This window comes from Dipodomys merriami, unplaced genomic scaffold (assembly GCF_024711535.1).
Source record: "Dipodomys merriami isolate MVZ:Mamm:240054 unplaced genomic scaffold, mDipMer1.0.p SCAF_627, whole genome shotgun sequence".
Lineage (NCBI taxonomy): Eukaryota > Metazoa > Chordata > Mammalia > Rodentia > Heteromyidae > Dipodomys > Dipodomys merriami.
The window spans coordinates 320,966-345,909 of NW_027206210.1; the positions used below are offsets into that span (position 1 = coordinate 320,966).

General features: G+C 43.1%; 1 protein-coding gene across 1 annotated transcript in view; it reads left to right on the forward strand.

Annotated features, from left to right (window-relative positions):
• The first annotated feature begins 315 nt into the window (after positions 1–315).
• Positions 316–24,944, forward strand: part of Pgm1 (phosphoglucomutase 1) — a 58,625-nt gene continuing 33,996 nt past the window's right edge. Inside the window, exon 1 of the mRNA XM_070004414.1 lies at positions 316–708. Within this exon, the coding sequence (XP_069860515.1) occupies positions 463–708 (246 nt within the window). The 5' untranslated portion in view covers positions 316–462. The remainder of the gene's footprint in view (positions 709–24,944) is intronic.

Genomic DNA, 24,944 nt, shown 5'->3' on the forward strand with positions numbered 1-24,944 from the left:
CTCAAATGCCCTTACATTTAGGGAGGTCAGGAAACCTAGCCGAGGTTGCTATTTCTGTCCTTCTGAGCAGGTTTCCAGAAAGTTATTTACCACAGAAAATCATTACATTGAACAGGGCACCTCCCCCTCCCCCCATTCCACCCCTTGCCCTCTGACCCGGAGGAGGGGCGGAGGTTTCTCTTTACCGTACTTTGGCTTAGGGAGGCGGGTAAATCAGGGAGGCTCCGCCCCCCTCCACCCGCTCCCGGCTGGACGCGCGGGGAGGTGGGCTGGCCGCAGAGGGAGGGCCCGGCCGCTGCCCCTGCCCCTGCCCCGGCGCCCGGTCCCTTTAAGGAGGAGGGCCGAGCGCGGCCCGCAGAGCCGGCGCTGCCCCCGCCTGCGCCCCAGAGCAGCTGCAGCCCCGCCGCGGCCGGCCCTCGGAGAGCCTCGTCCGTCCCGGGCGCCCGGCAGCCAGTCGCCACCATGGTGAAGATCGTGACCGTGAAGACCCAGGCGTACCCCGACCAGAAGCCCGGCACGAGCGGGCTGCGGAAGCGGGTGAAGGTGTTCCAGAGCAGCGCCAACTACGCGGAGAACTTCATCCAGAGTATCATCTCCACGGTGGAGCCCGCGCTGCGGCCGGACGCCGTGCTGGTGGTGGGCGGGGACGGCCGCTTCTATATGCGGGAGGCCGTCCAGCTCATCGTCCGCATCGCCGCCGCCAACGGGGTAAGGGGGCGCCCCGAGGCGGGAGGGGGGGGACGGGGCACCTCCGCCCTGCGGGCCGCCGCGTGCGCTGCGTGCGGCCCCGGCCCGGCCCGCGGCGGCCCCGCCACTTCCGCGCGCCGCGCCCGGCCGCCGCGCCCTCCCGCCCCGCTCCGCTCCGCGGCGCTCTCTCTCCCGGCCGCCCGCTGCGGGGTGCGATGGAGGAGGGCACACGGGCCGCCGGGCGAGCGGAGCTGGGGGAAGAGGTGTCGGGAGGCGTGGGCAGCCTTGACCTTGGGAGGCCGGACCCCTCTCTCCGCCCCCTGCCCCTCCCTCCGCCGCCGCGGTCCTGGCTCCCCGCGGCTCTGCGGCCCTCTGACATTTACGTGAACCTTTGCTGCCTCTCCAGATAGGGTTACAGCCGTCACCCCGAAAGGTGAGGCCGCCGCCGTCCTGCTCGGAGCCCCTCGCCTCGCGCCTGCTATTCTGGGATGCGCCTGGCACCTCCCTCTGGCTCCCAGGCGGATGCGTCGGGGCCAGGGCGGCCGGGGCGGCCGGGGCGGCCTGGGAGGCCGGGACAACCACTCCCCCCGGGGCAGCCGGGCCCGCGCACCGCAGCGGACAGCGGCCCAGCCTCGCGCTCCTCCCCTAGAGTTTGCTTTGGCCGGGCAGAGCTTCTGCCCTTGCTCGGCCTACTTTTTCCCCCGGGGCACACACAGGCTCTTGAAAAGTCTAGTCTCCGCGGAGGGGTACTCTGGATGGGAACTGAATTTTCATTCAAACGGAAACATGCCCAAAGGGCACTCATTCTTAGGCAAACAGTTTTGGCTGGCCAGGAAATTAATGCAACATCCTGGTTCCTCGCCTTCCACCCCCCCCAGCCCCCCCAGCCCCCACCAGGGAACACTGTCTTAATTGGGCAGAATCATTAGGAGAGTTGAAACTTGAACAAGTGTGTGTGTGTGTGTGTGTGTGTGTGTGTGTGTGTAAGCCCCCGTTAGTGAAAATATGGATTTGTAAAATTGGTCATAGGGATTAGTTACTCAGTCATCCAAAGTTTCCTAAAGAGGTCTAAGGAGCAAATTTTCTTCCAATATTTAAAGTAAGATTTGACTTACACGTAACTCTTCTGGATTTCACTCTCGTTGGCAGTGTCTTTATTTTTTAAAAATTTTATTTTATTGTAAAGATGCTGTACAGACAGGTTACAGTCACATGAGTGAGGTAATGAGTACATTTCTTGACCAGCCTTGCAAGCTGTTTGGCCAAGTAGGAGGATAAGCTCTCCACTTGCATGCCATCCACCCTCCTGCAGTCCTTTCTACAAGGTAGTTGCCATACTACATTGAAGTCATCCATGAGAGGACTGAAGCCTGGGCAGGCTCAAGATCTGTAATGGCAACTCTAAGAACCCAACACACCAGTTCCAAGACCTAGAACACCTTCTGTGAATGTGAAGGGACCTTTGAATCTAAAGATCAATTTTCCAGACTTTATAATCTACACTGGGATCTATCTACACCTGGCCCTCTGGATCAGACATTGATAAACATTTGTGAGGGAAGTTGGGATTTGTTTTCTCTTTGCTTCTTTTTCAAACACAAATTTCAATGGAGAAGAGCAATCCGTGGCTGTATTCTAGCACATCCTTTAGTTCCTTATTACCGCATTCATTCATTCAACTGACCTCAGGAGGTATAGAGAAGTGCATGGACAGAAAGGCACAGGTCTTGTCCTTAAACAGCTTGCAACGTAATGGAAGCTTTTGGTCCAAATGGAAATCTATCCTTTTGAGAATAGTGAGAGTTAAGACAAAAAATGAGGAGATCTTAAAAGCTACTGCCCTATTCTCTATCCTCTTTAAGTCAAACTTCAAAGTTCTCTGTACTTACCATTTGATTCTTTTCCCATCCATTCACCCCCTCCCTGCCTTCTGACTTCTACTTCCTCCATCTCTACTGAAATGCTCTTGCTGAAGTTACCAGTGGTTGCTAAATCCAGAGAACAGAGATCTCATCCTGACCTTTCTCTTGCATTTGGCATGGCTGACTTCACCCTCTTAACAGTCTTACTTCCCAGCCTAGGTCATTCTTAAGATCTCACATGTTTTGCAATGTTCTCCATGGACTGTTCTCCAAGTTTCTTTCCTCAACTTTCTGATTTCTGATTTTTTTTTCTTTCTTTCTCCTCTCCTTTCCCCCTCTCTCCCTTGTCTCATCATGAGTTTAAACATACTGTTCCTCTTCCAGTACGATTTAGTTCACACAGTATCTTCACAAAGCCTTTCCTCACTCAGCACCTCTCCTTCTGTTCCCTTCTGCCTAACTGCTCCTTTCCCATAGATACTTCTAGTATGGATTAATGAAATCCAGTGAAAATGAAATTAGGTTTTCAGACCATAGGCCTAGACCCCAAGAAGCCCAAGTTAGTTCGGACCATTCACTCCCATATGCAAAAGAAAAAAGAAAAAAAAAAGAGAGACAGGATGAAGGGCAGAGAAAGGAAATTTATTACATAGTAGCCATAGGAAGACAGCACCTCAGTACACCTTCAGTTATCTTTGAGGTACAGATAATTGGCTTCCTGTTAAAGAGGGAGAATTGGGGGCAGGGGATGAAACAGTTATGCATAGTTAAGGGGCTGGGAAGGTGGCTCAGTGGTAGAGTGCTTGCCTTGCATGCATGGGGCCCTGGGTTCGAATCCTCAACACCACATAAGCAGAAAAAGCCGGAAGTGGCGCTGTGGCTCAAGTGGTAGAGCGCTCGCCTTGAGCTGAAGAGCTGAGGGACAGCGCCCAGTCCCAGAGTTCAAGCCCTACAACCGACAAAAAAAAAAAAAAAAAAGAATAGTTAAAACAGCACCAGGTCACATGTGACCTGGTTGACCTCTGGCTTGGTCTTTGCCCTTGGAGGAGTTCTGGAGAAGTTGTTATTATTTTGTTACTGGAACAGAACAGGAACACCAAAAGCTCCTGAATTTTTGGCTCTTTGAGGGGCCATTTGCTTTCCACACAAGATGCTTCCCTGTGAAACTGGTCTTTCTTGGAGTCCATGGTGATTGCAAAGCCGACTGCAGTAGAGAATACCTCAGGTCAAAGGTCACAGGTTCAAAGTCTTTTAATTAATTCAAAGCCTTTTCATTAATTCACAGGACCCAGCAGAAGCATCTTTTAAGTTGCCTCATATGTAATGATCTATTTACATATGATAGTCCCCCACTGGAGTGCAGGAAGTTTCCTTAAGATAGGCTATGTATTTTACCTTGGTAAAGCATACTCTTGGTATCCGCAGAGGGTTGGTCCAGGGCCCCCTACAGATAACCATGCTCATGTTCTTCTGTTTAACTAGGGTGATGAATGCATGTAACTCAGGCATATCCTCCCATATGTTTTTAAATATTTATAAGTTACTTGTAGTAGCCAGTACAATGTAAGTGTTATAGAAGTAGTTATATTGAATTTTTATTTTTTCTTTTCTGTGCTGGTCCTGGGGCTTGAACTCAGGGCCTGGGCACTGTGGTTAGTTGGAGGTAGCATTTCATGGACTTTCTTGCCTGGGTTGGCTTCAAACTGTGATCCTCAGATGTCAGCCTCTTGAGTAGGATTACAGATATGAGCTGCCAATGCCCTGCAATGCATTTTTATTTTATCATATTTTATTGTTGGTTTTTTTTTTTTAATCAGTCATGGGGCTGGACGCTGTCCCTGAGCTCTTCAGCTCAAGGTAGTACTCTACCACTTGAGCCACAGCACCACTTCCAGCTTTTTTCTTCTTGCTTGTGTGGTGCTGAGGAATTGAACCCAGGGCCTCATGCATGCAAGGCAAGCACTGTACCACTGAGCCACCTTCCCAGCCCCTTTATCATATTTTAGTGTTTCTGTTTTTTCCAAATATTACTAGTCTGTGATTGGTTAAATCCATGGTTGTAGAACCTATGGATACAAAGGGCAGGCTGCATGTACAGTATCTGGGAGAAGGTAGCCTTCAATGAATTCTTACTTAGTTGCCCTGATTTGCCACTCACCTATGTATTCCAGCACTTAACTTGAAGCTAGCAAATAGTTGGTGGCCAATAGATTTTTCCATTAAATGCTTTGTATGTGTTTGTTTTGTATCAGGGAGAGAGAGAGAGAGAGAGAGAGAGAGAGAGAGAGAGAGAGAGAGAGAGAGAGAGAGAGAGAGAGAGAGAACGTGAGAGATTGCTGAATTGAATCTTAATGTGTGTGTGTGTGTGTGTGTTTGTGTGTTGTGGGTCCTGAACTCTGGGCCTGGGCACTGTTCCTCAGCTCTTCAGCTCAAGGCTAGTGCTCTACCACTTGAGCCACAGCACCACTTCCAGCTTTTTATGCTTATGTGGTGTTGAGGAATCGAACCCAGAGCCTCATGCATGCAAGGCAAGCACTCTATCACTGAGCCACCTTCCCAGCCCTTGAATTGAATCTTAAAGGAGGAATTGGAGTTAGATGTGCTACAGGAGGAATTCTGGGCAGAATGAGAGTGTTACTGTTCTCTTGGGCAAGTTAGTTACTTTCTGATCTTTGTATTTTCAGGGCTAGGAATTGAACCTAGGACTTCACTAAGGTAGGCAGTCACTCTACTAAAGTACACCTCCAGCATCATTGGTAAAAGTTAGGAATGCTCAGACATACTCAGAGAAGCTATTGTGAAAATTAGATAAAACACGTTTAAGCCAACTGCTGATGGCTCATGCCTGTAATCCTAGGTACTCAGGAGGCTAAGAGCTGAAGTTCCTCATTTGAGTCAGTCTGGGCAGACAAATGGAAGAGACTTATCTCCAGTTAACCAGAATGATGCCAGAAGTGGAGATGTGGATCGAGTGGTAGAGTGCCAACTTTGAGCAAAAAAGCCAAGTGAGAGCATGAAGTCCCTGAGTTCAAGCCTCACATCAACAAAAAGAACAATAACAACAGCAGAAAAACAAACAAAAACACCATACATTTAATAATGCCTGGCAGGAAAAATCAAAACAAAAAGCCTAGTGTTGGTGGCTCATACCTGTTATCCTATGATCCTGACTGGTCAGGAGGCTGAGATCTGAGGACTGTAGATCAAAGCCAGCCCAGACAGGAAGGTCTGTGAGACTATTATCTCCAATTGGTCATCAAAAAAGCCAGAAGTAGAGCTGTGGCTCAAGTGATAGGATATTAGCTTTGATCAAAAAAGCTCAGTGATAGCACCAAGGCTGAGTTCAAGCCAAAGGACACACACGCACACACGCACACACACACACAATTCCTGGCCAAAGGACACACACACACACATACACACACACACACACACACACGCACACACACGCACACACAATTACTGGCAGGAAGCTAAAACATTTTGTAAGGGTTGGGAGTTTTAGGGGTGGGGGCTTGATGAATAGACTTGGCAAATACAGTCATAGTCAATGTATTTATGTGAAAATGGAGCCATAGATCTTGAGGGTGCAGATGGGGTTGGGAAAGTAGGGGGAGAAAAACGGAAGGGTTGATATTGATCAAGATGTATTTTCCTTGAAACTGATTTGCTGAATTAAAAAAAGAATATATGGCAGCTTCTTTTCATGTGGAAATGGTTAGACTGACATTTGTGAATGTTCTGCTGATATTAGCACATAGTTAATCCAAGTTTGTGCAGATACTATTACCCCCTTCCCATAAATAACAACATTGTCGCCCACTTTCTTTAAACTTTCAACAGCTTACCCAATCTAGAGGGACTCTGTGTCAGTCAGAACCACAGGGCTTAAGCTCAGGTTAGTCCAAGGGCAAGCGATGCTGAACAAACGCCTTGGTTCTGTTTTTCCCTACTCTCAATCACTTTTGGTTTATTGATTATGTAGGTGACCAATAGTAGAAACCAGAGAGAGATCATGTTCACAGATAAATGAATGTGTGGATTTTTTTTTTTTTGGGTAAGTCATGGGACTTGAACTCTAGGCCTGGGCGCTGTCCCTCAGCTCAAGGCAAGTGCTCTACCACTTGAGCCACAGTGCTATTTCTGGTTTTCTGGTGGTTTATTGCATGTTCCTTTCTTGCCATATTCAATTACAAAATGGAAGGTTTAGTGCAACTCTGCTTCAGAGCAGTAATGGATATTCATGATGTTTCAATATGGTAATTTGATATGACACCATTTATTGTTTCTTTTGATGATAAAGGTGCAGGTAGGAGTAACAATAAAAATAATAGTACTAGCCAACATAGTGTTTTACACCTGTAATCCTAGATACTCAGGAGATCTGAGGATTGTGGTTAGAAGCAGGAAAACCCAAGCAGGAAAGTCAATGAGACTCATCTCTAATTATCCATCAGAAAAGTCAGAAATGGAGCTGTGGCTCAAGTGGTAGAGCACCAGCCTTGAGTGCAGAAGCTCAGAAACAGCACTCAGGCCCTAGTTTAAGTCTATGACTGGCACACACACACACACACACACACACACACACTCACATACAACTTGTGGCTTACTCCTTGCGTTTATAATTAAGATAATGTTAAATTTCAATAGAATTTAGTGAAATCAAACTTTTATAGTTTCTTTTTTCTGTGGACCTCTTGGAAACAGGAGAGGGTGCTGTCTAAGCATCCTAAGTTAAGAGCCCTTGTGCTAAACAAATGGTCCCCTTTTAGCATCAATTGCTGCTTGCACTGAAATGGCCTCACATGTATGTCCCAGAAAGTTAGGGTCTTAGGTTCTCAGACCAAACCAGCAAAAGGGCTTGTAGGTATGGCCCAAGCAATACAGACCTGCCTAGCAAGCATGAAGCCCTGAGTTGAAACCTCTTCCCCTAACCACACATACACACACACACACACACACACACACACACACACACACACACACACACACACACACACACACACACACACACACACACACACACACACACACACACACACACACACACACACACACACACAGAACTTCTTTAATTTTGATGGGCATCTGCATGATTGTTTTCCCTTTGTATACGTGTTGTGATTTTTATATCAGCTTAAGAAACCAGGATAAACAAGATACTTTTTCTATCTGGAAGTATACAATTCATATGAGACCCAAGAGAAAGTAAGCAGAAATAGAAAAGTAAGCATAGTGAAAGTAAGCAGAAATAGAAAAAACCAGCTGACTTTAGAAAAGGGAGGGAACATTCTGGGCAGGGGAAAGAAGTAGAGTCAGACACTTAATTACAAAGAATCTTTGTCCTATAAAGTTGCATTTTATAATACACACATATAATATACATATACACAGCCCATTGTTACATAAAGTCTTTCAATCAAATTGTTGGGAGATTCGTTTTCTTGGTTTCACTAATATATGCTCAAAAACATTTTTTTCCTTTTTTTTTTTTTTTGGTAGTACTGGGCTTTGAACTCAGGACATAGTATCTCATATTTATGCTGGGGCTGATCTGGACTACAATCCTCCTATTTATGTTTCCTGAGAAGGTAAATGGACAAACACTTTGTACCATCATAACTGAGATGGAGCCTCATGGACTTTTTGCTGAGGTGGCCTTGAACTGTAAGCCTCCCTCCCTCTCTAAGTAGCTAGGATGCTAGGCAGGAGCCACCACACCCAGCTTTTCCTTCTTTCTGAGGCAAACCTAATTTCCACAAAGCCTTAACAAACTCTGAAGAAAAGCAGTCACGCTGTTTAAAGCTTTCTTTTTATCTTCTTTTTTGTAAACAAGACTAGATAAGGAAGAGTGACATATTAACCTGTACCAGGCAGAAGCAGAAGTAAGAGACAACAAGGTGAAGAGATAATGTGGTACTTCCCCTGTCATGCCCCTAACTTTATATTTGGGTTTTATACTCTACAAAAAACAACAGCTCTAAAAACATGCTTCATGTTGTATTTTGCAAGATGCTCTGCATGCATTGCTTCACTTCCTGTCCACAGTAAACCTTTTAGGTGTCTCAAGTCACAAAGTCAGGAAAAGATGTTGACTCCGATCTGCCCTCCTCCTTGCCTGTCCTAGACTTTAAGAGATTGCAGTAAATAAAGCCCCTCCCCCCACACAGAATCATGTTGCAAATGGCAGGTCCTTCTGGAAGAGGGGCCGAACACAGCCGGTGAGGGTGACATTTTAAGCAGGAAATGTGCATTTTATGCAGGGAAGTTGCATGCAGGTCATTGAGCTGAAGCCATTTTTTTTTACTACCAGATTAAATTAGAACCAGGTTATGGAATCCTGATGAGGAAGAGGAGGCAAAATCTACACAGGGACAACTATTCTCCCTTTGATATCCCTATTTTAAAAAAACAAAACGAAATGACCCCTCCCCCCCCACAAACCCCTGAGCTTGTTGACAACAGTTCTAGGACCAAGTGTTTCTCCTGAGATCAGTAGTGACCAATCAGCAACTACCATCCAGTTCATACACAGAAGTGACTTTTTTTTTGCAGTCCAGTAATTTTTATTAGATATTTTCTGTAGTTCCTTTGGCGGAAACATAAGAGAGAAAAATACGCTGTGTAAGTTCCAGTAATAACAGTCATAGCATGTAATTCCACAACAATAGGAAAGATAGCCAGGCTGAGCCAATTGGGGATGCCCAGAAACTGTGGAAGCATAATGCATTCCTATTGGTGATGTGGTAGGCAGCCATCGGGACGTGAGTTGATGATGGTTTGAGGAAATTCTTGATGTTTGATCATGTCAGTATCATCCTCAGGAAGAAGAAGTGGAAGTGACATTTTATCATGGGATGGGATCTATAATTGGAGTGGAAGGTGGCACTTCAGTAGAGTCCGAATCTTCCTTCTCATCCCTTACACAAGTATCACATTGGAGAACTGTGTGACACAATATATACATTGCTAAAGATCAGAAGAACACTCAGCACAGCTCAGACTTTGAGAGACATAGAGACCAGGACTGAACAAGGGTCTGTGGTCATTAGGAGAAATGGTAGCAGGATTGCCTGTATTTTTTAATCCTCTCCTTCCTCCGACCTTTTCCTCGCCATCTCTTTGTCAGTTATATGTAGTTAAATTTGTGCAAGAGAAATTACATGTGTGATGGGACTAAAGTGCAAATTCCTGTTGTCACTCAGTGATGCGCATATGGGAAGTATCACAATCGTAATTCAACACGTGTGACCTGGAACGTGATGCCCTTGGGGCTTTCTAACGGGCTCATATTTGAAATCTCTGTTAGATTTTTCCCATCAAAGCTTGGTTTTCCCTTTGTAGCTTAGTTTTGGCTGCTCTGTAAGATGACACTTTGAGATTCCTCCAAAAGTGAATCTGATGTAGCCTATATCTTAAGCCAAATAATTTGTACACTTACGTAAATTGAACTCTTATAGCAAAGACTCAATGCAATTGACTAAACAGATTTTTTTCCTTCTTAATCTGATGTAAACAGACTAGAACTGGTGTGATAGATCCATGTTTGAACCCAGCCTACCTTTAGCCTTGGTTCTGCCATCTAAAGGAGTTGAGCACCTGATTACCGGTGGCTTCTTATTGAACATCTGTTTTTTAGCCAGTGGGAAGATGAGTGTGTTGGTCAGCTTTCTGTTACTGTAACAAATATCTCAGGTAAATTCACCATAAGAAGAGGAAAGGTTTATTTTGAGTCACAGTTTCAGAAATGTCAGTTGATCATCAAAGGTTCTGTTGCTTTGGGCCTTCAGTAGCACAGTACTGGCAGTGTGGCAGTATGTGGTAGGGAGGGGGCCTATATACCCCTCAGTTGAGTGCAAAAGCAAGCAAGAGAGGACTGGCATCCCTTTTTCCACTAGAGGGCATCCTACAATGACCTAGAAACTTCCACTGGCCTTCCCTCAAAACTTCTACTGCTTCCCAATAGCCATGGGCTAGGGATCAAACCTTTAACTATGGGTCTTAGCCCTTTAAAATTTGGAAATTTTGTTGGGCACTGGTGGCTTACACCTGTAAATTTAGCTCCTGAAGATCATGATTCAAAGCCAGCTCAGGCAGGAAAGTCTTTGAGACTCTTATCTCCAGTTAACCACAGAAAAGCTGGAATTGGAGCTGTAGCTCAAGTGGTAAAGTGCTAGCCTTGAACACAAAAGCCCAGGACAGCACCTAGGCGTCTTTCAAGCCCCTGACACACTCTCTCTCTCTTTCTCTCTCTCTCTTTCTCTCTCTCTCTCCTTCCCCTCCTCTTCCTTCTTCCCCTCCTCCTTCCCTTTCTCCCAACCTCTCCCTCTCCCTCTTCCTCACCATCACCATCTTTCTTTCTCTCTCTCTTGTGCACGTGCACGCACACACACACACACACACATACACACACACACACAATCTGGAAAGTGTTCACTTCATTCCTGTTACCAGTCCACTGGTTTGATCTATCGTTCAGGATACATTTATCCATGAGAAAAGCTAGAAAATACTGACTTTACATTGGGAGGCATATGGTCTGCTAAAATGACATTATTACTTTAAGAATGGGAGGAAAAACTCAAAACCCATATCCTGAGTGTGGCCTCTTATGCTATATAGACAGCCATGCCTATCCATGAAACACATCAGTCTTCCTCAGGGGAGATGTCCTGCCTTCCTTCCTGTTAGGCCGTTTAGTGTCTCCATTTGTTTTGTTTTCTCCATCAGGCTCCTTGTGACTCGACTTCCAATAAATTTAAAGATAAATTATCAGTCCCTTCTACCCCATTAATTACATGTATGTGTGTATATGGATGGATAGGTAAGTAGGTAGGTAGGTAGACAGACAGACAGACAGACAGACAGACAGACAGACAGACAGACAGACAGAGAATTTCATGATGCTAAATGGTGGGGAGAGGAGAGTGCTGTGCAGGTATATATGGCCACATGTGTAGGGTAGCCACCAGCCTAGATTTTGTATTGTACTGGCTGACAATAGGCTCCCTTCCTGGTTATGGGTACGTCCACAAACAGCTATGATTTCACTTAGTAGTGGACATTGGCAAATAGACCCTGAGCCTTTTTAAGGGTTGCCTAGCTTTTTATACTTGCTTCCTGTTGATGGAAGATGGGAGCTAGGAGGGAAGGAGCTGCTTTTATAGGCTTGGTTTGCAGTAACACACACACATGCACATGTGTGCATGGAAGGGGATAGTGTAGTTCTTTCTGGTTTCTCAGCAGACTCCCTATCCAAGGTGGACTGTGAAAAAGAGAAGGGGCAATTAGTCCAGGAGAATAGCTTCTTTGTTTTCATCAGTGTAAGCAGTCAGATTTCTTCTTCTTCCTCCTCCTCCTCTTCCAAATATATTTGAACTTTAGATCTCAATTAGTATTGTACCCTGTCAAATCTCCACTGTGGGAACTGCACATTTACTCCAGCGATGCGTCCAGCACTTGGAGCATTTGAAACTCCTCTGTGGGAATTATTTTTCAGCTAGTCAGTTTATGGGTCACCAAGGAAAGCCAGTCATATTACTTCATAGTCATGCCTCATTTTTCACGTAAAACGATGTAACAAGATTTGATCACCCACTTTATTCATTAGACAAGGCTCCAACCAATTTTTGTCTCTTTCCAAAGTTCAAACCTATTCTCAAAGGATGAAATTTGTCATGACTGAAGACTTTCAAAGAAAGTGCCACAGACTAGAAAGAGTTAGTGTAGCATGTGTGTTGTTTGAATATACTTTCCGCTTCTCTGGGTGGTTGTTTTGAAGGAGATAGGCTGATCACCATAAATATACTCAGGCATAACTGTCTCAAATGAGTCATACGTGTACTCTTTAAGCACTGCCTTATAGAAGATAGCTTGTACTGAGGGGACTGCTATTCCAGTGTGTGTGGTGGCTGGGGACATGGTCTCTTCCATTCTGGTGAACATTGAAGTGTGTGTTTAGACATTTAGGAGCCATTCAGAGTGGGAAAGTTTGTTAAAACACAATGTGGCTGCATACTATCCCAGTCCTGACTTAAGAAGAGAGTCCTGTCAGTTCTGAGCCACAAACCCAAGCATTAAGCCAGTATCTACATCGACTCTGAGATAGGGTTCTATGGCAGCAACAAGGCCAGAAAATGGAGCTGCAATGGTATTTCTGGGTGGAGATGAGGAAAGGCTTTGTGATTTAGCAATGCAATTATTATGTGATAAGACTTCCATGGGCCTTTGGAAAAAAATGCATTCTGTGCAGCCACATGAAATATAATTTTTTTGTGTGTTTATGAGCTGTCAGGCTTTTTTCTTTTATTATTTTTTAATGTTTTTTTATTGTAAAGATACTATACAGAGGGGTTACAGTTAGATGAGTAAGGTAATGAGTACATTTCCTTTCGAGTATTATTACCTCCTCCTTTGTTTTTCCCCTACCATCCCTTCCCTCCGCACCTCCCTGACTCCCCCCACCCCACCCAGTTGTAAAGTTCATTTTCCAGCATAGTGTCTGGTACATCTCATTGTTACAATGGGTAAACTTATATCCTTATTTCAGCATTTTGTTATTTCCCTTCCCTTCCCCAAATTAGAAAAATGTATATACAAGATGCAGGCCACCTATATCAAATACAGTGAAAATGGGTTATTCCATGGGGAAAGAACATACAAAAGAAACAAAAAAATCACCTAGTACATTTAAAATACATTAAAAACAATAGCAAGAAAGAAAAAACAAGTTGTGTCCCTATCTTGGGGTTCATTTCACTTAACACCATCCTATATGGTCATATGTACATAGCTTTTGACCTTCTCTGCTTGTCCTAGACCTATACTAGTTATTGCAAATAAGAGAAACCATGGGACCTATATCTCTGTGGGCCTGGCTTACTTCACTTAATATAATTTTATGAAATACAATTTAAGTGAAGATTTTCAGTGAAGCAAAGTAAAATCAGGAGTAAGAATGGTGTCTGCCAAGAAAGCTGAACTTCCTCTGTGGGCTGGGCCACACAGTTAGTTAGCTTTAGCTCTTTGAGGTCAGTTCACCATGATTTGCTTTTCTGTCTGTAGATTTGATAGGAAGAGAGTACTAATACCTGCCTTGAATGACTCATGTGAGGATGTGCCGTAATTTATGAACCACTGATACTGTATTTAGTAAACAGTATACTCTGATCACAGAGATTTTTTTTGTTATTCTAAATACTGAGGCCATTGGAAGGCATCAGGAAGGGACCAAGAGCTGGACCAAGCAGACATGTCTTCTGCCAGCCACTCCGTGGATATCCAGTTCTGTCTATCTGCCCACAAGTTATCTCTTGAATTTGCTAGTTCCTATGAAGATCCATTGCAGACTCCATCAGCCTCTGCCTGATTTGAGTCATGAGCTAGCAGCTCAGGATGGATCTTTCTTCCTTCCTTCTTTCCTTCCTTCCTTCTTTCCTTCCTTCCATCCTTCTTCCCTCCTCCTCCCCCCTCCCTCCCTTCTCCCTCCCATCCTTTCCTCCGCTCCCTCCCTCTTTCTCTTTTTCCTTTTTTCTAAAAATATTTTTTCTTTTTTCTTTTTATTGACGTTGAGTAGTTGTACAAAGGGGTTACCATTCAAAATATCAGTTTATGAGTACAATGCATCTTGATCAGTGTGACCCCTTTCATCATTCTCCCTCATTTCTCCCAAACCAACCTCCCTCCTCAATTTTCCTAGTTTCACAGGCTATGCATATGAATATGCATAGGCATTTATATGAATGTTAAGACTGCATTCTCCCCTATCTTCTATTCTTCATTAGTCTGCCATTCCCATTCATCTGCCACCTCCACACTTCCATTTCAGGTACCAGCATCCTGGTATTTATTTTATTGGACACTGAGTTTTTCTAAGGAGTTAAATTATTTGATTCTCCCCTGCATACGCCATAGTTGAGTTAATATGTTTGTGTACATGTGCATATGACCCAGTATGTGTTTGTCTACTTATCAACTAGATCTCATTTGGGGGTGGATATTTCAAGATGGATCTGAAATAGTTCCTTTCTCCAGGCCAGTGTCATGCAGTAGATGGGAAGCTTGTAAGAAGTGCATATCGGCCTTGGTGTCAACACAGGATTTGTTCATTCAAACAGTAGTTGAATATTGTGGGGCTGGCACTGTGTGTGCTGGCTGAGAATACAAAGATGAGCGTGACCAAGCCCTTCAGCCCTGGATGTTCATGTTAGTGGAGGAAACACGTCTGTGGTAGTTACAAGAATGCCGGGTCCATGCTACAATAGCTTCATTAGGATGATGAGACAACTGACCACTAGTTAGAGGCTTGAATATAAAGAAATTTATCTGGGTGCTGGTGGCTCACACCTGTAATCCTAGCTACTTAGGAAGTGAGATCTAAGGATCGCGGATCAAAGCCAGCCCAGGCAGGAAAGTCTGTGAGACTCTTATCTCCAATTAACCACCAGAAAACCAGAAGTGGCTCTGTGGTTTAAGTGGTAGAGTGCTAACCTTGAGCTGAAGAGCTCAGGGACAGTGCCCAAACTCAGAGTTCAAGTCCCATGACTGACCAAACAAAATTAAATAAAATAAAGAAGTTTATGTTTTCAAGGTATTAGTAGTCCAGGTGCTTCAGGAGCATGTCCTTCCCTGCTGCATTCAGCCTCTGGTAGCTCTGGATTTTTCCCTGGCGTATGTCTGTGTGACTCTAGTCTCCATGGATTTTACATGGCATCCGTGTTTGTCTTTCATGCTGCTTTTATCCTTTTCTTCCTTCTTCCTTCCTTCCTCCCTCATTCTTCTTTTTATCATTCTTTCCTTTGCCTACACTGCAGGACAGGAAGAGGCAGGCAGCCAGTGACAGGGTTACCGCCATCCTGATTCTTGACCCTCCCCAGGCTTTCTTTGAAAATTATTATTTTTTGCTATGTAATAATTGTATGTAATTATGCAGTAGAGTGTGATAACTTGGTAGATATATACAATATGTCCCATGTATTTGGAAACTTCCATCTCCCTTTTAATTTTTTATAAAATGTATAATAAATCATTGAAAGTTACCATTATTGACCGTGGTGTAGAGCATTAGAACTATTTCTCCTATGTAACTGTATTTTGGGACCCATTACCCACCTACAGCTATGAATTTCTGTTCTCTTCCTAGCCTCTGCTGACCACTTTCTACTCTCCACTTCTATGAAATAAGATTTTCAGCTTCTACAGATTAATGAGAACATGTAGCTTTTGTCTGGCTATGTCTGCCTGGCTTGTTTCACTTAACATCATATTCTCTAATTCTACAGTGTTACCACAAACGACAGAATTTATTATTTTTTTATGGCCAAGTATTCCATTGTGTACCTACATCCTATTTTCTTTATCCATTTACGCACTGATAGACACCTCAGTTGATTCTATATCATGGCTAATGTGAACAAGTGGTTGAAAAAAACCATTAGATTACAGGTTTAATTTTGTTTTAGATATAGAACTAGTTGTGGGTAGTAGAATCATGTTTTTGTATTTTTGAAGACTCCATATCCAAAATAATCAAGCTGAGCAGGAGGTGTGGCTCAAGTGGTATTATGTCAGCCATGACCAAGAAAGCTGAGTGAGAGCACAAGGCCCCAAGTTCAAGAGCTGGAACCAGCAAAAAAAAAAAAGTTTCGCTTTTTCCAAATCCTCACCAGCGTTCGTTGTTCTCAGGCTATTCTTTATACAAGCCAATCTTAGACCCAGTAAGAATTACCTCATGACTCTGAGAGAACAGTCTTAGGGACTTGGTTAACACACCAAAAAAACTACTTACAAGTGAAACTGGCCCACCGTATTGGTTCCACATTAAGACTGCAGTAGTTTGCTGCAGCTCTTGTCTAACCAGCAGGTTACGTGACATGGCCCACGTGACCTGAGGCCTTCACCAGGGCAAACCATTGATCTGAATTGGCATTTTGAAATACATGATGTGTACTTAGATTACACACTGATAGATGTAAAAAAAAAAAAAAACCCAACAACCAACCAAATTATCAAATTAAGCCAGACAGATGATAGGTGTGGTTTTCCTACAGAGCTCCCTGACAGGGTCCATGGGGTCTGCTGTCTCCTTTCTTCTCTTGTTTGCTTTGCTCTTCATCTCTGCTCAGCTCTCACTGGCAAGAGCCACCCTTTTCATCCTCACAGCCCAATATTTGAAGAACACTGTCTTTAGTCTGCCCACAGTTATTCAGGGTTCTTCCAGGAGTAGTGGGGAGCTCTCAGCCACACAGACCAGCCATTATTCTCTCCTCACCACTGTGGGGCTAGTTCTCTTCCTAACTGCTGTTGAACACATGTGTACGCTCTGAAGCTACTTATGATGCAGTTCTCAGGTAGAGAGCCCTCAGCCGATAACCCCAGATGTTGGGAAATTGCCTTGGGAAATATCCCAGAGGATGGGGGAGTAATTTTATAATTGAGGATGATCCAGGAAAGGAGATTTCTTATGTGGCTGCCGTCTAGACCAAGTCCTATGTTCATTAGACACCTCATTAGTTGCAGAATATTTAATACTGTCATTTCAGTGGTTTAGTCACTCAAACATGTATTGATTGTCACGTGCAGACTCTATTGTAGGTGCTGAGGTTAACAATGACTACGATGCAGTCCCTCTTCTTCCTTGATCAAAGGAGAAAGTGTTATTGTATATGCTGAGTAATGGCTCATACTGTGCTACCTGATGATAAGGAGCAAACTTTAGGACATCCAAAAGGTATGTGGGCTGGGCATGGGGAAATTCTACCCTAACTGCCTCTCTCAGACCAGCCACCTTGGTGAAAGATCAGATGTCCCTGGGGCTGGGCTTGTAGTTATTCTTATGATTATTACTATAATTTAAATTTGCCATTAACCATAAAAAAGCACTACTCTGTGGTTTCAAACAGCAGTTATTAATCCTTTCCCAGTTTTGGAGGCTTAGAATTCCAAAGTCTAAGTAATAACAGGACCGTGCTGCCTCTTTTTCTCCTTCTTCCTTCTTTCTTCACACATGCTAGATAAGCACTCCACCATGAGCTCCTAGAGCCTGGCTTCTTCTGCAGCTCTAGGGAAGAAACCTTTCTTGCATCCTCCCAGCTCCAGTCCAGGATAACTCCCATCTCTGCTTGTCTCTATATAGCACTTTTTCTTGTGTGCTTCTCTATAAATCTCTGTATTCAGATCTCCTCTCCTTACCCAGATGCCAGTCCTAATCCAGTATGACCTGGTTACGTCTAAAAAGATGCTATTTCCAAGTAGGAGCACATTTGCTAATACTTGGGGTTAGGAGTAGAAGAGGGTGGCACAAAATTCAACCATAACACTGTTCTTCAACCAACTGCAGTGGTCAGGACAAGCACTTGGCAGTATTTCTTTGGGATTACCCTGGGGTTTATTTCCTCTTCATTTTCTCTGAGTTCAAACTAGCTTGGTTATCCAAAGGAGCCATACAGCCTGCTGATGAGAAGCATAGACATATACACAGATATACACAAACATAGGCATATATGTAATACATATATACATAAATCTATATATACATATGTGTGTGTATATATATGCATACATATATAGACATTAAGTATGTATGTCCCTATGTGTATATAAATGCATCTATCTCCATATCTCTCTATAACTAGAGTTATAGTTCTCTATAACTATATACAGTTCCACTGTAGTCTTGATGAAGGGGCCTCCTGGAGTTGTGCAGGGTTGCAGTTCTGGGAAGGAGTCAATGCCATAGCCGGTTAGCAAGGCCTCCTTATGAGGCTACAATAAATCCAGCCTTAGTATTTTTCTCTTTTCCACCACAAGAGGGAAACATACAACCATGAATGATTTGAAAATAAAGTCATTTTATAGCTAGACCTCTTTTTTTTCCTTTTATTTATTTAAAAAAATTTTTTTAGTGTTAACCTTTCAGGATCAGGAGTTGTACAGAGTTGCCATTCAATACACTAGTGTATATATACAAGGAAACTTAATCAATCCTCCTTTTATTTTTTAAAGTTGATTCATAACAGTTGTCTGTATTTATGGGGCAATTAATATGGTAACATGTATTATGTTATTGGTGTCTGACGATCAAATCATGGTACCCAGCATTTTCCTCTCCTTAAATGTTCAGAGTTGGGAAGCTTTGAACTTGAGCTTCTTTTCATCAAGAGATTTGAATGACTTGGTTCCTGGTAATAGCTAGAGGTGGAGAATTCTTGCTCCAGATAAATATTCTTAAGGTATTCAAATGAAAATTGCCTTGATAATATTCCAAGAAAGAAGGAAATAAACCATTAAATTAAGCATTCAATATGAACCATATAAATTTCTGTTTTCATCAGTCCAGATGGTTGACTACTGGTAGCTTTCTGAAGAAAATACAGAAGTTTTCTTCTCAATTACAGTACTTAGGAAGGCGATTCCTGAGCATTCTGCATTGTCAAGTTGGTTGCAAGGTGGGGGTGGGGGGATAGTTTTAATCAACAGCATGAATTTGTTAGCCAGGCACTGGTGGTTCATGCTTGTAATCCTAGCTGAGGATTGCATTAAAAGTCAGCCCAGGCAGACAAATATGTGAGATTCATATTTCCAGTTAACTAGCAGAAAGCTGAAAGCAGAGGTATGGCTCAAGTGGTAGAGCACTAGCCTTGAGGAAAAAAACAAAACAAAACTAACAACAGTTTAAACCCCAGTACTGATAACAAACTGTACACTCCTTGCCCCTCACCAGAAAAAAAAGATCGAGAATGATGTGCAACTTCTCTTTTGAGCCCACAACTCCCTTGTAAGCTCCTACACAAGCCCTTTTTACTTCTTTTTTACTTTCATGTCTCCTTCTACACCAAAAGTCAAAGGAGAAGGGTAGGGAAGTGCTTCTCTTCTTCCTGCCTGCCTAGGACAGCAGGGGGAAGCTGGCACAGGACTAGCAAACAGGAGCCATCACTACAGAGCCTCTATCAACAGTGAAGAGGGGTAGGTAGTTGCAAGTAACAGAAGCCTAGTGAGATTCCAGTGAGCTGCCAAGAGGACTGGCTCCATGAGGCCTAGGGGCTCCTGGAAGCCAAGGCTAGGTTGGACAGGCAGCTCCCTACACAAGAGCTCCCAGAGTCTGATGCAAGAGAAGCCCAGGCAGCTGCCATCTCTCATCTGCTTGGGGTTCTTCCTTCTGCTGACTCACTTGTCAGCCTACATTGAGTTTTTGTATATGTGTGATTTTATCTATGAACTCATTTATTCAAGCTTTTAGGAGTATTTCAAACTTACAAATCAAATGTTTGTTTTCTTCCAAAATCTTTTGAGTGGAGCTGGCTGCCAGTGGTGGCTTACATCTGTAATCCTAACTATTCAGGAGGCTGAGACAGAGAGGATAACTGTTCGAAGCCAGCCCAGGCAGGAAAGTCAGTGAGACTCTTATCTCTAGTAACTACCAAAAAGCTAGAAGTGAAGCTGTGGCTTAAGTGGTAGAACACTAGCCTTGAGTTTAGCCCCAGGACCAACACAAACACACACAAAAATTCTTAGTATAACAAGATAACATATTCAAGTTGTTCTTGTGTTATCTGTAGTGGTAACAGCAGGTACTTGTGTGGGGTGTACTGTATCAGCCCAGTTGTTGGGGCATTGTTTTTGGTAAAGTCCTTTCACTAAATGTTAGAATTACACTTCTAAATGTACCTAAGTACATGTTATTGTTACAATCACAAGATAAGCTAATATCACATATTTTTTTCTTTTTTGTTCCATTCTTTGGCAGTACTGGGATTTGAACTCAGGGCCTCATACTTGCTAGGCAGGCATTACACCACTGAGTTAGGCCTTTAGCCCCTTTTTTTTGCACTGTTTTTGTTTCGCTTTGTTTTTCAATAAGGTTTCACTGCATACCTAGACTGTGACTCTCCTCTTTATGCCTCCCTTGAAAATAAGATGACGGGCACACACCCCACTGTGTCAAGCTGTTGATTGAGAAGGGACCTTGCAAACCTTTTTATCTGGACTAGCTTTGAACTGTAATCCTCCCTACTTACCTAGAAGTCCAGAATGCTCCTGAGTTTGAATTTTTTTTTTTACCTGACATGGAAAGTTCCACACCTAACCTCATGACAGGTCACCATCAAAGCGCAAACACACTAAAAAGATTGCATAAAATTACCTTCATGCTTTGTATAATTGATGCATATTCTACATAAATTAATTTTATCTAGAATTTAGTTCCATCCCCAAGATCTGATCTAAGTATAGTATACAGATAACCCAGAATCCAGAAAAATCCAAAATACTTCTGGTCTTGAGACTTTCAGATATACTCAACATGTACTCTAACTTGATTTCTTATGTCTTTATACTAGGAGATAAACTTTGTCATCTTTGTAATTAATTATGAATCTATTTTTAAAATGTTCACTTTAAAAGAAAACATATGTTCGCTAACTTCAAGCGATTGGGATTTCCTTTTCTGGCTGAATGGGGATGATGTCAGCTGGATAAGGTGCATTTGGGCCAGGGGTCTGGATGTGGAGCTATTCTGGTCCAAACACTAGTGCCTTAGTGATTCTCGAGTGACTTGTATTCACAGAACATGTCACCTCATTCTCATGTCTGATGAATCTGAACCTGTACCTTAAAAAGATTCATCTAACCTATTTTCTGCTTGATTCTCTTCTGAATTCGTTTCTGATTCTTCCCATTTATCAGTGCCAGAACTCTTACACATGTATAAATGATCTCAAGTCACATCCTACTCATCTCTCTTGTATCCTCATGTGTCATCTGGCTGTCAGTAACAGTTCTGTGGATATGTTCCTGACATGACTTTTCTTGCTCCCCCAGAACACCCCTAGTTTACTTGTCTTTCTGGTCTAAGGGCTAACTGGATCTACAGTTCTAAATTCCAAGAACAGCTTTGATCTGCTTGCTCCTGGGGATTATGTCCCAGAACTAGGGTCCCCTAGTAGAAACATGGCCCCAGGGCTCCACTTCTGTAGGATAGAGTAAGGGACAGTTGTCGGAGAAGAGGAATGAGTAGAAGACGAGGTCAGACTACCGCTCTGTGAATGGACCTCCAGAGCAGCCCCCAGGTCACCACACCACCATGACGATGGCTCCTTATGTGACTTCTTGAGAACACATCCTCACTTCCCTGGGTTTCTGTCCCTGCTGTTCTTCAGAATGTGGGGAAAAAAGATCATGGGTCTTCTAACTGACAGAGACTTGGGTCTTGACACAGTCAGTGAGATAATAGTCTTTACCAGTCTTCATCTTCTTGTGAGGCAGGTATTAAGATCCTACTTGAGAGGCATGGAGGAGTAAAGGTCAAGGGCTAAGATTTACTGACAATCTGTGGTGTGTTGAGCACACCACTAGGTGTTCCCAGGGTGGGTTACCCGTTCCATTTTACAGGCTAGATTCAGTGAAATCACTTGTTCTGTAGCTAGGCTTATACACACAAGGGAAAAAAAATGAAGGAAGGTGCTAAGGAGGAAGAGAGAAAAGAGGGAAGGGAGAAAAGGAGAACAGGAGGAAGGCAGGTGGAAGGGAGGTAGATGGATGGTCTATACTTCCTGCTGCATCCACTAGGAAGGTATCGTTGCTGGTAAGAATGGAAGCCAACTCTTTGTGAGGCTGGAAATGAAGAGGTTCATAACTCTGCCATTTTGAAATTGATTGGACCCAAGACCAGTGTGAAAGTTCCTTGTCTGAAGGGAGTAATCCTTAAATCCCCCATATGGTTTCAATGTAATTTGTGTCATTGTGAAGGAGTACTGGCAATGCAGGCGAATTCATTAGGCCAAATTGGGTTTGCTATGCTCGACAGTAACGTTTCTGAAGATGAAGTTTAACCTTTGCTGGAGAGCTGAAACAAATGAGTTTCTTAATAGCAGCCCCAGTTAGTCTCCATGTCTCGGGAAGCTTAATGTTTTTAATGCCTTTTCTTTTTTACCATACTTCACAGTCCATCTAATATTGCTGCTTCTGGTAATATTTTTATATGGGGTTGAGTTCTATAGTGTCCATAAAATTATGACTCAGGCCCATTTTTAGAATAGAAGCTTTTCTGCAGTAAGAACAAACATCCTTCTGGCTTGCATATTGACAAACAACAGGCCAGACATATGCAGTTGCTCAAAATGATGCTCTCATAGTTCTTAAGAAAGAGCTTTACCCGAGAGTAGCAGACCACCAGCAGAGAACATGCTAGAATGTGATGAGAAGCTTTGGTGGGGGATGTTGGAACCCTTTTGTGCCCAAGTACCCCCAAATTTCCCTTGGGATTCTGAGATCTCATTAAGAAAACATAACAATTACATGGTTGGTTGCTTTGTTATTCCAATGAAGAGATTATTGGAATATTTCATAAATCTGGATCTCTTATTGACACATATGACAGCCACATTGGCAAGCCTGTATAAAACTAGAGGAAACTTGGCACACAGCTTCAAAAGTATGAATTTAAAAATGTATTTGTATTAAGTTGAAAACCGTGGTTATGTAGCTTGTAATAATGTAAGCTTGCTTTTAAAATTCATTTGTAAGGAATTTTCTTTTGAAAACTCATTAAGAGCCCCATTATAAACTGTAAAAATGTAGGGTTTTTTTTGTCTGACTGGTTTTTAGTTGAATAGTGGTGTGAATTTTCTATGTCTTGAGGGATTCTCTGCACATGAATTGTCCTGCCTGTCATTTGCAGGGCCCTAGGCGCTCTTGCCAATATCCTGCTTTCTCCTGATGAGTTCTTCTGGTCCTATGCAGAGCAAGCCCCACAAAACAGGCTGCTGCTCCCTCACATAGGCAGTTAGCCACCTCCAGAGTCTATACACTGGCAGAACTTGCTTTACATGTTAGGAGGAAAACAGTTTTGGCTTAAGGGAGGTCTCTCTTTACTTAAAAACTTTGGTTCTTTGGTGCATGTCACTCTCCAAACATGGGATGTGACTAGTTTTGGTTTACTTTTGAAGAATCTTTAACAAGTTCAAAACATGGATAACAGAGCTACTGTTTTTGGTTTTGTTTTGTGCTGGTTCTGGGGATTAAACTCAGAGCCTCATGTTGTCACTTATCTTTTTTTTTTTTTTTAACTCAAGGCTGATGCTCTACCACTTTAGCCACATTTCCAGTATAGCTTTTTTTTTTTTTTTTTCTGGTTAATTGGAGATGGAATCTCTCAGACTTTTCTGCCTGGGCTGGCTTTGAACCTTGATCTTTGGATTTCAGTCTCCTGAACAGCTAGGATTATAGGTGTAAGCCACTGGCGCTCTAGCTACAATGGAGCTTCTTGTCTTTTCTTTTTTTCCTTTTAGCACTGGAGATTGAAATCAATGCCCTGAGCTTGTTAAGCAGGTTCCCTACTGCTTGAGCCATACCTCCAGTCCAGCAGAGCTTCTTAATTGACAGTTGGACCAAGTAAAGAACACATCTGTAGGGGCTGGGGGTTTAGCCCAGCGGAAGGGTGCCCGCCCGGCACGCACAAGGCCCTGGGTTCAGTCCTCAGCCCTGGGGGGAAAAAACACATCTGTATATAAAAAATAGATTATTAAGAAATCTCAGCTGGGCTGGTGGTGGCTCATGTCTGTAATCCTAACTACTCAGGAAGCTGAGATCTGAGGATAGCAGTTCAAATCCAGCCTGGGCAGGAAAGTCCATGAGACTCTTATCTACAATTAATCACCAGAAAACCAAAAGCCATACTGTGGCTCAAATTGGTAGAGTGCTAGCCTTGTGCAAAAAAGCTCAGGGATAGCATCCAGTCCCTGAGTTCAAGCCCTACAACTGACTGAAAAAAGAAAAAGAAAAAAAGAAAATCTCAAAGATCAAATAGAATTTTGTAATACATTCAGTTTGGTAAAATGTTTTTAAACATTTTGCTTTCAGAAATGCAAAAGACAAACTGCTTCACTAAAATTGTTTTCTTAAAAGTCAGATGTGTTTAAAACAGTTTTTTAAAAGAATGTTTTAAAAATGAATCTTACATTCCTATCATTTTTCTAAATATAATAACCTCATGTACTGGGAAAACATGTATCTTTCCTCTCTCTCCCCTCAACCCTTGTTTTTATATTTCTCAAAGATTTGATAGATTCTCATCATGTTTCTTGGTAAATTTAAGTGAATGGTCAAGCTGTTGGCCATTCAACATATTTGTATGTATCTCTTCTTCTAGACTTGAGTACTTACTATTGGTTATTATTAGTATTTTTTTAATCTCTGAGTGTGACCTCTTCCCCCCCCCCCTCCCGATCTTGGCATGCTAGCTTCTTTGCTAATGAAGAGACTGGAATAAGCTCGTCACCATTGAGCTATATACCCAGCCCTATTCTTAGTGGCCATTGAATGAGTTTGTTCTGTTAGATGATTGTTTTTCACCTACTATTTGGGGTTATAGGTGGGAAATAAAAAGTCCTTTGGGTATCA